The 15605-nt window shown below is 36.4% G+C and overlaps 1 protein-coding gene across 1 annotated transcript; it reads right to left on the reverse strand.

Annotated features, from left to right (window-relative positions):
- Nucleotides 1-302: 302 nt before the first annotated feature.
- LOC108801748 (glutathione S-transferase theta-1-like) lies at nt 303-14337 on the reverse strand. Its single transcript, XM_018573653.1, has 5 exons — nt 14223-14337; nt 12465-12552; nt 12216-12366; nt 2303-2479; nt 303-527 (listed from the first exon to the last, which is right to left on the reverse strand). The coding sequence occupies exons 1-5, from the start codon at nt 14335-14337 to the stop codon at nt 312-314; spliced, it is 747 nt and encodes a 248-aa protein (XP_018429155.1). The 3' UTR covers nt 303-311.
- Between the last annotated feature and the right edge of the window lie 1268 nt (nt 14338-15605).

The raw sequence follows: 15605 nt of genomic DNA on the forward strand, positions 1-15605 counted from the left end.
GAACACAAAACCTCCTACATAAAAGAAAAGACTGAAAATAATTTCTTTATTGCAATCCATTGAGTAAATGGATGACTTAGACCAATGTGATGTGCTTTACTTCTTGTAGATTCGAATACATTGTTATTGCTATGCATGTAATAATACATTTGATTATATGCCAAATTACCGTATTTTCAACAAATTCTGTTGAAAATTACACTACTTTTTGCCAGTATTTATTTTAAATGATTACATTATCTGAAGATACAAATGTTTTGTAGTAATTCACTGTGTGTCATCCTTGGCTTAATGTGTGGATATTTCATTGCTTAGCAGAGCCACATTCCACCTTTTGTAAAAAGAAGCAGTCTTCCTTTAAGTTGCTCCTTAACTTCTGGAGACAAAGAATCAAGCTGTTCCTTGACATTGAGAATGTCTTTATGTGCCTCTTTGAAGACTTCTGGACCCAGTGCTTCCTCTATTCTTTGTTTCCAAGCTTCTAGTTTTGGACACTGCTCAAAAACAGGCACCCCACTTGCTACTACCTGCAAAACAAAAAAACTACAGAATCACTTGTATGTTTACTATTGAAAACAGAATTAAAATGAAAAACAAAAATACTTCCTCACTCTGTCCCCATTCTTCAGTAATCTGCAGTAGTTTTTTTTTTTTTAAATATAATAAACAAATAGTACAAACAAATAGTTGCAGTTACTTTGTGGTCCTGGGACAACTGATGTCCCAGTATTCTTCTCATCAGAGGTGGAATGTGGATAGGTGCTTCTAGTAGGGTCCACGTTTCAAGTGATGGTGTCAGCTAGAACAGTTGCAACATGGCTGGTTGAAGACTGGCAAGTAAAGAGCTTTTGATTTTTTGTCAAGATATGGGGTTTTTATCACATTGCCAGAGTTTCACTTTAGGGTGCTATTCCAGGTGAACTGTATGTAAGGAATTTAGCTACTGTCATTTAGTTTTGTTCTAAATATATTTAGTAATACAAATTGTTGTATTACATAGAACAGGGCAGGGAAAAAAACTCCTGTCAGGTTTTTACAGTGGTCTGTGACCCCAATGGCGAGATTTCCCCTTACTTCCTGTCGGGAATTCTCAAAGTAGGGCTCTTGTTTAAGTGGAAGGGTGGTATAATGAGGAAAAGACAGGTGAAATGGTATACATAGTAGGAATGGGATAGGATAGGAATAACCTTTTTCGTCAAAATTTATTTTAGATAATTCCCATGCACAGCAGTTGTTAAGTAGAGGCATTGCACTGTCCAGCAATTGGTATTCCCTAAACACAAATAGATAGTGCCTGGGCATCTGTCATCTTACCAACTATTTCACTGTAATAAATGTGTTCTGGGCAAGGTGAAAGGGAATAAGCCACTGCTCTGACTCTTTCAACTTTGTGTGCATGGGTATGAATTTCAGTTTAAAATATTGAGCTTTGTGAACAAGAGGCTTTTTTACAGGAGTTAACGAGGAGAAACTAGAAAATATGTGAAGCAAAGCCTTAAGCTTCACTGGCTGGCTAGATATAACAAATTATAATATTTACAGTGAATGCAATATTTAATATATACCTGACTAAATAAAACAAGGGAAACATTTTTGTTACTGAATGTATTTTTTTAGTCCTGGCCATAGTAAATAAATAAAATATGTGCAAAACCACTATGCATTCCCTCTATAATGCATAGACACCCATAATTTGTACATACTGTACATGTTTACAGACACAGTTCCTTGTTCCAAGAGAATGTTTACCTACATTCTGTTTTAGAACTAGGAGCACATCAGCTGCTGATCTAAACTATTGATCCAGCATCAATCAGCATGGTTCCCTCTCTAACCTTGCCTGAAATCGTAACATTTGCTAAGAAGTAGCTGTGTAGGCCCTTGCTGTCTGCCTACAGCAGAGGGAGGGGAACAGGGGCTGGAACTGACACTTCCAGCAAGGAGTCAGATTCCTTCTAAAATTACAAGGGTTACAAAATAAGAAAAAGAAGATTTTAAAAAATGGAAAAACATGCAAGTGCTTATTATCCTCTACTGCTGAAAGGTTAAAAAGTTAGGTCTGGTGACAGTGTCTCTTTAAATTTTACCAAACTTGGTTAACAATTTTTATGTTTGAAATAATAAAAAAATGAATAATAAGTAATACATAAGTATTTAATAGCACAAATAATATTTATTTTGGCATTATTAGTGTAATTAGTAATAAGCCAATTCTAAATTTGGTCTAAGCATCCAGATTTCAGTAATTTCTGGTAAAAAAAAAGGTTCAATTAATAGTATACTTGTATTTGCATTATCTCACCTGCATAATCTCCACAATAGTCACAAGATCTGCCAGTGAGATTTCATCACCAGCAAGAAAAGGTCTGTCCTTTAAAAATGTCTCCTCCACATGCTTCATGACAGCAATGAACTCAGCAAGGACATGGTTCAGTTTATCCAATTCAGCATCATGGCCCAGAATTGCTGGAGTCATACACTGTAAAATAGAGGTAAGAAGGTTTCTATTTCTTTTCTAAAATTCATATAATTATGCACAAAATAGTTCAATAAATAACAAAAAGTGAAGAATGTTGATGCCTTTTCTATAGTAAAGGAAAACTGTATTGAGAGAAATATTGAGACAGCCACTTATCAGTGCCTCAGTGGTAGGTGTCTGGCTGTGTTGGCTTCAAGACTTTGAGGTGCTGACTTCATGCAGATCAAGAATGTTAGGTGAAGTCAGAATTTCTAATCTGCATATCTGTCTGCATCCAATCAGATTGTTCTGGTATTTTGACAGCCAGCGGGGCCGACTAGCAAGATACTGAAGCTTGGCTCAGTGGGAGATTCCTCCATCCCCACAGTTTAGTGTAGATGGAGGAATCTGTTGCACTTTTTTTTATCTTACTATAGGTGTATGGCCAGCTTTAAGGTAATGAAGCTACTGGAATGAAAGGTTGGAACTGAGAGCCTTCATACTTACTTGTACTCAGTTCCATTGTCATTGCTAGCTAATGGGATTGAGGCAAATCTTTCCTGGTAATGATCAGTCTGGATGCACAATACCTCTTACTAATTGTTCAGGATTGTAACAATCTATTACTTTCATGATGAAAATTTGTGGCTAAAGCTGCACCAGATGTTAGTGTTTTAGAGCATGTAAATAGGTCCATGATTTTATATTAAGATTTTAACATGGGCTATGAAGGTATGGGGAAATTAATGTATATGCACCAAGAAAGTAGCAGGCAGGATAGATTGCCAAAGAACCCCAATGAAGTATGCTGATGCAAACGTGAAATTGATACAATTGATTTAACTAATTGTAGCAACCTCTATTGTATTTAAACTCCTACCACCCATAATCTGTAGATTGTTTCCCTGCATGATGAATATGAACACTTTGGCATCTCTGATATATTGATGCAGACTGGAGGCTTAATTCACAAAATATGCCATTAGCCTGTAGATAGCACTGCAGACCCAAGAAGGAAGTATGCCCCTGTTTAATGCTGTAATTGGCAGATACAATTATAAAATAAAAAAGAATATTCTAATAAAAAAGTGCACTTGTTGGCCTTTAGTAAAAAAAATGAAGTTTTATTAAAACTGTATACCAAATAAAAACCTTAAATATACTTTTTCTCCACTTTTTTTAGCTGCACTGCAATGCACGCTATTGTGGTACTGCGTGTTCTGGATGTATGTGCACTTGGGGTGCCATTCAAATGCATGGTAACACACCTCCTGCATGGAACCATGCAATTAACACAACATTATGGTGTGAATGAGCCCTTAGTCTGAACACCATACAACCACTTTCTTACAAATCACATTCTGCAATATAACAAAAAAATAATTTACAGATTTAAAAAGCGTACTCTTCACTGTATGTGTACAAGGTGAAAAGATTATGACATTCAGGAACAGCTTAAAGGAGTTTATGTTAAAATATAACAGTAAGTAAGGATATTTTGTCAGGCCTTTCAGGTACCTTAGAACTAAGTACAACATATATGGTATAAAACGACATAATCTTTGTTAATATCATAAAATAACAGATTAATATAGCTTAATGTACAATCTTAAAAACCTCGCATATCACATATAATGCAATCCAAACTTCTCATTAAAGTTTCTTGTCATTTCACATTTTTGTTTCTAATGGAAGCCTGCAAAGTATCTTCCTATACTGTGTAACCTTTTGTATATATTTCATCCAGCAAGGTTTGGACGAGTGTCTACCTATACCAGATATAGCATCACGTATTATTGTGTGCACATGCAGCGTGGTGGGACAAAGGGAAGCAAGTGCATTGACTTGAGTGCCACCACGGTATTGGAAATCAAGGGAAATTGCAGAGTTAAGTGTGTGCGAATTTGAATTCTAATTAGCTATGGGTAGCATCATATTACTGCCTTTTTTTGCCCTTTGATCACAATGGTATGTTTTCTTACATAGTCAGGTTGAAAAAAGACACAAGTCCATCGAGTTCAAACTAAATAGATACTAATATTTATTATTACATTTTTATAGTGCTCTCTCCTTGCATTTGGGTAGCTGATTCCCCTCTCCTGTTTTTATATTTAAAATTGATTGTGGATGTGGATATATATTCTTGTGAGAAAGTTATGCCATTAATGGAGTTATAAAGAGGTATCACTAAGCAAAGTAAGGTGATGAGGTCTATGGTACATATAATATAGTCTTAATGCACATGTTTGATGATGAATACCTCAGACATTTATTATGTTGGTTTGCTATTTTGCTTTTTAGGTGCTACTTTGTTTGCCCCTCCTAATCCACATCCCAGGTGTACCAGGACACTTAAAGCCCTATATGGAGGCAGATATCCATATAAGTAATATATGTATATATAAAAAATATATTGCTTTTTGAACTGTTTATGTTACTGTACATATAATAATAAATTATATATTTTAGAAAATTGTAGCCTCCTCTCCTGAGGAAACGGTCATTGACAGTGAAACGCAGTGAGAAAGCAAGAATTATTACCTTCTTATCCAAACCTTGCTGGGTGAAATATGATGTAACAGATAAGGCTACACAGTATAAGGAGCAACATTGCAGGTTCCCATAAGAAACAAAAAATGGGAAACGACAAGGAAATTTAATGAGAAAGTTGGATTGCATTATATGTGATATGCAATTTTTTAAATATTGTACATTGAGCTATCATAAGCTGTTATTTTATGATGGTAATACATTTCATTTTGTAGTGTTATACCATATATGTGGTACCTAAAAAGTCAGACAAAATATCCTTACTTACTGTTATGTCTGTTATTTTTATCTGGACATTAGTTCAGTTCTGCAGCTGCAGCACGTTGCTTGTGTCTTCACAAAGGCATGCTCTCTGGACACAGTTCTCGCAGCTTTTGATACCGTGTCTCCATCCTGAGGATATCTGAGCGGTTCCGCCACTAACCTTCCTTTATTTGCATTTTGGTTTCTGCTCAACAAATCCTTTTGTGAGCACATTCATTTAATGCATCATTTCACATTAAAGCTTTTTAAACTACCACACTATGTGAGTGCACTTTTGTGCTCCTGTTTTCTAGTTCATGTGAGTGTTTTTCCCCTGTGCTTCCACAGAGCTACAAGTCTGGGCTGTTTTATTTACTTTGTTTCTAATGTTATTAATTGTGGCTATTTTGTTTGATGTTAGTTTATCTCAGCTTGGTTATATTGCTTGGAACAAGCAAATCTTTGATTATGATAAAGTGTAGCTATAAAACTGTAAGTGTTGCAACCACACCTGTGTGCTACGTAGTATTAGTAATTGTGTTAGGTGTTGTTTCAACTGCAGTAGCTCCAGCTGCTACAGAACTTCACAGGATACCCAGTGGCCAGTCAGCTATGACATATGAATTCTTACATTGGGACGAGCTAGACTATACATTCTATTTAAAATCATTAAATAATTCTATTAATTGCATAAAATAAAGCGTAATAATAATAAATAACAACAAAAATAATAATGATAAGTAGTTGTTTAAAAGTGACAGAATTTGACAGGATTGGACTCTAAGGCCTTGTTCACACCAAGCGCGGAGCTGCAGAGCAGTTACAGACCGGAGCAAAACTGCGTCCAATGTATTCCAATGGTATTTTTAGCTCCAGTTCACATCGCAGCGTTCAGTTCCAGAGCAGGTAAAAAAACTGCAGCAGGCCCTATTTTACCTGCTCTGGACCTGCTCTGGAACGCATGCAGACGCATAAAAAACGCATGCAAACGCCTGGAACGCACTGAAAGCCCATTTTAAACTAAAAAAATAAATAATTTTAACCAAAAACGGCCTGAAGCGCATCAAAAATGTGGCAAAAAACGCAGCACAACCCACTGCACTGCGTATGCAGATCTGCTTTGCATTTGGTGTGAACAAGGCCTTAAGCTGTTCTGATATATAATGTAATTTTACAGTGTTTAGAGTTTCTTGGTCTAGTGCTGGTGATAAGATAGGGTTAATTTTCTAATTGCAAATCTGCTTAAAGATCTTTATCAGAGTCTGCACAGCTAACAAATGCTTCTTATGGCAGAGAGTTTGTAGAGGAGATATAAACTGAGAGTTTTGCCTCCAGGAATTTAAAAGATCTATATCAGCATCTGCACTTGCAGACAGTGAAGCCTTCCATGGAATGTGCTGAATCACAAATGTCATAATGTATTACTGGGACATATTAAAACAGTTTACTTATATTATTTGGCACTGTAGGCAGTAGATTTGCATTTAACACAACAACTACTTTTTTTGTATTTTTTCCCAGTAGCAGGATCATATGCATTCATAGCTTTAAATTAGTTTAAATTATAGGTTGGTGTTATTAGGCCAGTTCAAGCACATTTGTCCATTATATCCAGGTATGTAAATTATTTGCTAAAGCTGACCATATATATTCCAAAAAGAACAAGTAATGAGACAGTAGAAATCCAGCCATACAGGGGCACAGTAATGAGTGCTTCTGATGATTGGACCAATGTATTTCCCCCCTTGGATGCACAGAAAGTTTGGATGTAGATGTACACTGACTAGACAGTTGGTATGTGTTTACGATCCACAAACTAAAAAGTGACTGGTTGAAATAGATGTATAAACTGATCTATACACACACACACACACACACACACACTCACTCACACATACAGTATTTACAGTGTGTGTATACTGTATATATATCTATATATAGATATACATACACAGTCATGGACAAAAATATTGGCACCCCTGCATTTCTGTCAGATAATGCACCACTTCACGCAGAAGATTGTTACAATTACAAATGTTTAGGCATTCTCATGTTCATTTATTTTGTTTGTATTGTAGAAAAAAAAGCCAAACGTGACACATTCCATGCAAAACTCCAAAAATGGACTGGACAAAATTATTGGTACCTTCTCCAAATTGTAAGCAATAATTGCATTCCAAGTTTGTGATGCTCCTGTAATTTGTAATTACACTCACCTGTATCAATTAACAGGTGCTAACAATATACAGGTGAAACTCGAATAATTAGAATATCGTGCAAAAGTAATTGCAGTAACTGCTGCAAAAGGGGCCCAAACCAAGTACTGAGTACATATGCATGCTTGTACATGTAATGCTTGTGCATGTACATATGCATGTAATAATCTACTTTTTTGAGGTTGTGGATTTGGGGTTCTTGGGGTTTTGATGAGCTGTAAGCCATAATCATCACAATTATGACAAATCACGGCTTGAATTATCTTGCTTTGCATGTAATGAGTCTATCTCATATATTAGTTTCACCTTTTAAGTTGCATTAGTGAAATAAATGAACTTTGCACAATATTCTAATTATTCGAGTTTCACCTGTAGAAATCACAACGGCAACCAGTTAAAATGGTGAAAAATGTACTCAACCTTTCTGTTGTGTGTCTCTGTGTGCCACACAGGGCATGGAGAAGAGAAAGAACAGCAAAGAATTGTCTGAGGATTTGAGAACAAAAATTGTGGAAAAGCATGGACAATCTCAAGGTTACAAGTCCATCTCCAGAGATCTTAATGTTTCTGTGTCCACTGTGCGCAACATTGTCAAGAAGTTTACAGCCCATGGCACTGCAGCTAATCTCCCTGGAGATGGATGAAAGAGAACAATTGATCATAGATTGCAATGAAGGATTGTTCGAATGGTGGATAAAGACCCTCAATTAACTTTAAGTAATGGTGGATAAAGACCCCGTCAAATTTAAGCTGACCTTCAGGCACAGGGTATAACTGTGTCAGCTCGAACTATACCTCGCCATCTGAATGAAAAGGGACGCTATGGTAGGAGAACCAGGAGGACCCCACTGCTGACACAGAAACATAAAAAAGCCAGAGTGGAGTTTGCCAAAACTGACCCGAGGTTGCCAAAATCCTTTTGGGAGAATGTGCTGTGTACAGACGAAACAAAATGACAGCTTTTTGGTAAAGCCCATCATTCTACTGTTTTTCAGAAAAAGAAATGAGGCCTTTAAAGAAAAAAAAATACAGTCCCTACAGTTAAACGTGGTGAAGGTTCACTGATGTTTTGGGGTTGCTTTGCTGCTTCAGGCACTGGATGTCTTGACTCTGTGCATGGCATTATGAAACCTGAAGACTACCAAAGAATTCTCGGGTGCAATGTAGGGCCCAGTGTCAGAAAGTTTCGGTCTCCATCAGAGGTCTTACAGCAGGGCAATGACCCAAAGCACATGTCAAAAAGCACCAAGAAATGGTTTCAGACAGCGCTGGAGAGTACTGGATTGGCCAGCAATTAGTCCAGATACGAATCCCATAGAGCACCTGTAGAGAGATCTCAAAACAGCAGTTGGGAAAAGGAACCCTTCCAATCTGCGAGACCTGGAGCAGTTGGCGAAAAAGAAAAGTGGTTCAAAATTCCTGTAGAGAGGTGTAAGAAACTCATTGATGGTTACAGGAAGTGATTGATTTTAGTTATTGTTTTCAAGAGCTGTGCTACCAAATATGAATTGAGGGTGGCAATAATTGTGTCCAGTGTATTTTTGGAGTTTTGCGTGGAATGTGTCAGATTTGGCTTTTGTTTCTCAACTTTTTTGTCATACCAATACAAACAAAAGAAATAAACATGAGAATGCCTAAACATTTGTAATTGCAACAATTTTCTGCGCAAAGTGGTGCATTATCTGACAGAAATGCAGGGATGCCAATATTTTTGACAATGACTGTATATATATATATATATTTGATGAAAACGCACTACTAATATGAATCGAAGACGATTCAGTGCCAGCAGCAGCAAGTCAATCTAATTATAAAAGAAAAAAAGGTAATTTTAAAACCAAACATACAAGGGAAAAATAATCTCTTATCAACTTAGTATTTTATGTCCAATGAATTTAGTTCTAAGAAGCTCCTGAAACTTTTTATAATCCAGTGCATTAACGCTATCCAGTGAACTCCAAGACAGATTAAAAACATTGTCAACACTGCAGTTATGTCTACCAACCACCAAATTTCCTCTTAACTGAAAGAGAAACACTCTATAAAGCAAGCCAGTCATTAAAATGAAATCTTCCAAAACTTATATCTATAAAAGAACAGTGTAACTACTGCCTGTGCTGCCAAACACTGCTCTGATCAGTAGCACTCTTCCTCAGTAGTCTGCAGGGAAACCAACATTTGTTCACTTGCTTCTTCTCCGGACCTCCACTCGTTACAAGAGAGAGCAATAACGTACCTGTCAGCAGAAGGAATGAATGAGAGCTGTGGGGGACCATAAGGGCCGAGACTTCTGGAAGTGTTGGTTTTCCTGCAGACTACGGGGATAAAGTACTACAGATTGTAGCAGTGTTTATCACCATGGGCAGCAGGAAAGATAATTAACAGGTATGAGTTTGGGAAGATTTCATTTTAATGTTAGAAACACTTTAATATGGGTTTTTAAAGATTTCCTCTGCTGAGAGAAATAAAGAGGCTATCAATGATGACGTCTTATTCTCAAAATGCTTGTTGTCTGACTTCATGTTGATTAAAAGGCAAACCAGAGGCCAGACTCCACACTTGCTACATTATGGTTCCTGATCAGCCTGGAGACAGTCAATAAGCTTTTAATTTCAGAAGGATGTCAGCAATGGCTATTTTAATATTTCTCTCAGTACATGATTTCTTTAGCAGAAGCTCATTATATTCTGTTGTACTAATCTGGCCAGGTAGGTTGGAGAAATGGAAAAAAAAAGTGCTTTGTCCTGAACAAATATATCATTGTGGTACCTTTTACAGTATTCTATGAAAACAGATAGAGGAAATAGATCATGCTCATCAATTCTTTAATGCATTAGGCACATCAAACGGAAATGTATAAAGCCTGTTATCTTTGCTTACTTTCATACCCAAAATATAAGTTGTCCATTTTTGTCATTTGGTGAGGTCAGGTGTTATACATACACTATGTACTGAGATATATTGGAGGCTGTCATTATTTATACTAGCATTTATTTGCACAGCTTCAAAATAGTACACCAGGGACTATGTGGAATGTTTATTGCTTCACATCAAATCATTTGAAGCCTCAATGGAACTGCCAACAAGCACAACAATATTGATGTCAATTTTGTCAGAAGTGATTTAGTGTGAATATATTTTTGTACAGTCAGATCATGAGAGAAGGTGATGGTTTTACAGTGTATTAGGCCAAAAGAAGAGTCTCTACTCCTTGAGTAAATCAACCTCATTGTATAAATGAGACTAGTGAATTTGTTCTGTTTTATGTTAAAACCTGGCATAGTAGTGATTATAGAGTCATCTTCACTCATGAACTGTAAACATTTCAATCGATGTCATCTTGTCTTTGGCTGTTATTGGGTATTTTACAGAAAAAAATAACAATTGGGGGTCTATTTATCAAACATTAATTGGAAAAAATCACACAGTGGATATTTACAGAAAATATTATCCAAATATTCAATGGTATTTGCCCCTTAGTTTCTGTCAATATTAACTGTAATTATTATGCAGGCAGCTAAGGTGCAAATCTTGCATAACAGGAGTTTGCTGAGGTTAATGTAATTTGAATATAATAGTACAGTAGAGGTTGTTTTTTTATATTTCTGTTCAAATCCCTTTATTTAGATGTTGCAATTGATGTCCATAGTGCTAAAACTGTGTATAAACAATGCTTCAGCACCATGAAAAGTGATTGCTGGCAGAAATGTATTGTTTCAGAAAAATAAAAATGGCATGCTCCTCCTCCAGATCTAGTGAGCTTGCAGTCCCCCTGCTATTTTGATACCAGACCACTTGTTTGCTTTAATTGGAGAGGCTTTGAGAGGGGTTACATAAAATATGTGGGTCCCCCTCCCAAAGCCCAATGTGCCCAATGTCCTCTCTCTCTCTCTCTCTCTCTCCTCCTCTCAGTGCACCGTGGAAGTTGCCAGATGCCTTCTAGCAAACCCAAGGTGGCCATGGACAAGTTTGTGCCCTAGCCACTCTCATAAAATTACTCATTAAACAACATGCAAGGCAGTGACCATTCTCCTAACAAACTGGCAAATGCTGAGGAGATTACATAGGGGTCTATTCACGAAGCTGCCGAGGGCAGCCGAGTTAACCGGAAAAAAAACTCGCCCTCTGCTGATGGACCTGATGGGGAACTGCAGCAGAGGGCGGGTACAATGCTAGTTTACTATTGGCTATTGCAAATTTAAATTGCCAATAGTAATGTCCCAATGCTTTTCAATGGGAATTTTTTTTCTATTCTGACATCGATTGTGTCAAAATAAAGAAAAAAAAGGACACAGCAGTGTTTCTCTCCTTGGCGGCTGGGAGCAGGAGACTCCCGGGGCGCCAGGGAGAGTTAGCTGTTTGGAGATCAGTGTCCAGTAACTGAATACTCAGAGGGGAGTCGCTTCCCTACTCTCTTGAGAGACTGGCTTTGGAGGTGGCCTCGCACCTCAAATCTGACATTACTGTAATTATTGCCATTACCATACAACAAAATATGGGTAAAATTAACACCACGTTGGAGTCCCAGGCAAAACAAACTAAATCGGTGGAACGAAGAATAGGTTACATGGCGAACCGCACCCATCACATGCAACAATCTTTGGAACTTGTCTATTCAATATTCTATAATTCAATATTCCCCAGCGAACCAAACTTAGGCAGATCCTATCATCCCTAGCTCTCACAAACATAATAAGACACAGGGGATACATTTAAGATTAAATAAAACTGAGACATTTTAAAATTACCTTTTCCCAGAAGACTCTGCAACCATTGGGACGTGTATTAGTCTGCTCCCAAGCTAGGTATTCATCAACACAGGTACGCTTTTGTTCATCAGAAGGGTACCAGTGATCAGGGGTGTTATATTTCTGTGCCAGGTAGCGCAACATTGCAGTACTGAAGGTAAAACAAATAAGTTATCTAGCCTTGCTTATTCTAAACAATGATTAACCATTTTTTGTAGAATATTCCTTCAAATTATGTATTTATTTTACCTCTCAACAAGTGTGAATTCTCCATCTATTAGTACAGGTACTTTGTGCTGTGGATTCACCTTCTTAAATCTTTCAGTTAGATGATCCCCTATTGAAGCATAATGTTAATTAGACAAAGTAACATAGGCCATATTGCTTAGATATTGTTACTGTTAATGTAGATAATGTTACTTAATGTAATTATGGTTTCTTAAACATTACAGTAATGGATAACAAACAAACAAACAAAAACAGCTGGCAACAGAATGGCCTAGTTAATTGCTTAAGAAACATTAGTCTAAATTCAGTTTCAGGCATTCCTGTTGACAAACCCCCTTAGGGGACTCACCTGGTTGTGAACTCAATCATTCAAAGTACAACTCTGGCCAAAACGTGATTGATATATAATATATACATGTATTTGTGTGTGGTCAATGAGACAGGGAACAAAATATTTCCAACAGAAGCACAGGTAGTAATAAAACATTTTTCCAAGTAAAGCAGGGAAGGTTGAGAACCTCTCTTATTTTATTTCTTTTTTGTCCTTGCAAAAGGGATCGCTTCCTGTTTGTTTACCAGGTCAGAAAATTAAGTGAAATCTCCCTAAAGAGTACACAGTTTGCAATATAAATCTTAAAGTAGATTAGTTTGTTTGAAGAAGTATCCCTTCTTCAAACAAACACTAAAAATATGTTTTGGCTTTAAAGAAGTAAATGCTTTTTTTTTTTTTTTTATCCCTCATATGATTGGGTATTTTAAGTAAACACATGTTCTTTTGACTTCTCTTTACCAAACTTTAGTAAATCATCATCTATGAGTGTTTTAGTATAGCAAATATGTATTAAACAGTCCCATTTCGTTGACTAAAATGCACTAAACGTACCAGTAATTATTTCACACCACAAAAGCATACCTTTTTTGATACATTTTGAGAGGAAAATCAATAAAGGAGTGTCTAAATGCAAAGTGCAAGATAAATATTCTTTAGTGTAGAAACATGGGAAAGGTGCAGCTAGCTGCTTACACAGCATTCTACTGGATGCTGCCCCCAGGTTAGTAATTAACCTGTTCCAACTCACATACAAGCAAAACACTTTCAGAAATATAGAGTGTACCTAGATAGAAAGTTCACATTTACTGATGCAAGGAAAATACTTCAAGCATGCAAAAACAATACAGCTAAACTCTAAATTCTGCTCTGGGCTTCCGATCATTGCCATTTATCCAATGTCATGTTCAAATGCACCAGGTAAGCAAAGAAGTTGGCTATCTTTTGTAACTGAGGGAGGCTTGTCATCAGCTTGACGAATGTGAAGTACCCAGTAGATATTTTCATGGATTTTTCACAGTATTATAATTCTTAAACACAGCTGTTACTGCTGTACAGTAAGATTTTATGTTCCACTGGCAAAATGCCAAGCTTAACAGATAAGTAAGTATGAAGCAGTATATCAGAAGTTCTTCTGTTACACTATTTCCATGTAATTTGCTTTTATCTGTTTAACAATAAACAATAAAAGTGCAAGCAATTAAAATATTTTTTTTAAAATAAAAAGTACTTTAAGATTTACTTTAAATAAATGAAGAGTACATTTTTCTTTTGTGGTTTCATACATATGCACTAAGGCAATCTGTTCTCTGTGATGCAATTAATTAGGGATTAGAAAACATGAATTTACGTTTGCAATACTGTGCTATATAAGAAGAGTTGTTTTTTTCTGTAGGTATTATAACAACTGCAAATTAAACCATCATGACCCCTATTTAACCATTGCTGACCTTTAAAAAGTTTCATCTCATGGTGCTGGAATGGGATGTTGTTGACCTTAGCAAACAGGTACACCGAACGGCATGGCTGGGACAGAAGATCCAAGTATAACTCCAATTCTGACATTCTAATAATGGCTGTTGAAACCTGCTCTGCAGAACAGGACAACCTGCAATAGTATATCTATATTCTCAGATCACGCCTCTGAGAAATCCTTCCTATTACCACTCCCATCCTAAGGATATAATTTCTGCAGAATGTACATTTTTTCAACATTCTTTGCAGTATGCAGTTTCTGTGTATGGAGAATACAGTATATGTTCTGTGTAAATGTTACTTTGATTATATAGTGTAGCTACTGATATCAAGAGATCAAATCACTTTCTTATAGCAAGTTGGATCTAAGATATTTGATTTTATGTTTGCTGTAACATTATAAAATTGCTGTTGCAAATATCAACTAACAGTAAATAGCAATAAAATCTCCTGATCTCTTATAACCTGCTGCAAATTTCCTGTGAAATTTGCCTAAATGGAATGCAAGTATTTGTACATTTCAGAACACATATACCAAGTAACATTTGCTGTATTTATAAAGCACCTTTGCCAGAACATTCACTTATTTAAAAAGATTTGCTCACATCTGCTCTTCAGTGGAAATATGTGCTTACTGTAACATTAATTTACATTCACTTTATTTTTAACAGGCTGAAAAGTATATTACCTGCATATCTGTCACACTTTTATAAGATAACCTTTTACATTTTTAAATATGTTTTCAATACATTTTTAAAGACTGTAACAGTTACTTCACTCACCATTGGCTCATACTAAATATGGTAATTATTTAGTGATTGCATAATAACATTTAGAGAATCACCACCTCAGAATCCACAATCCCCCTAAAGAAATAATGTTAACCTTTGCATTGGGGCTACTCCCACACTGCAAGTTGTACACTTGCTGATTGAGGATGCCCATAGCACGTACTTCATCAATGCAGTGACACAATTTCACAATTCAACACCTTAACAATAAAATTATCATTGCTTGCTGGAATCAATGCATCATGGGCTATGCAGTCTTCAGACATCGAGACTGCATCACATCAAGCAGCAGAGAAGGAGACACAAATCACACTGGAAATTCAGGAGGTTGTTGAAAGTGATGTGCAGGTGAAAGGCAGCACTCGCTATATAAAATGGATATTTTCAAATAAGCTTTGATGGCATAATCAAAAACAACTAGATTATGAATTCCTATTACAATGCTGATGTTATAATATGTTACTATATGCTATGACTTTAGAACTCCTAAATAAATCTCCTTAATGTACCCTTAAAATCACACCTGTACTTTGCCTATTCAAGGTAAAGTAGTAGGTTTGTTTTAGA

Source organism: Nanorana parkeri, unplaced genomic scaffold (assembly GCF_000935625.1).
Source record: "Nanorana parkeri isolate BGI_ZX_2015 unplaced genomic scaffold, ASM93562v1 scaffold2474, whole genome shotgun sequence".
In the NCBI taxonomy this organism is placed as follows: Eukaryota; Metazoa; Chordata; class Amphibia; order Anura; family Dicroglossidae; genus Nanorana; species Nanorana parkeri.

Bases quoted from the DNA above. Each gene is read 5' to 3' on its own strand.
- LOC108801748 (XM_018573653.1), bottom strand. From the start codon at position 14,337: ATGTCAGAATTGGAGTTATACTTGGATCTTCTGTCCCAGCCATGCCGT. The intron at 2,480-12,215 runs GTAATTTTAAAA...TCTATTTTACAG, and splicing joins GCAGAGTCTTCTGGGAAAAG to TGTATGACTCCAGCAATTCT. The intron at 528-2,302 runs GTGAGATAATGC...TTTGTTTTGCAG, and splicing joins CTATTGTGGAGATTATGCAG to GTAGTAGCAAGTGGGGTGCC.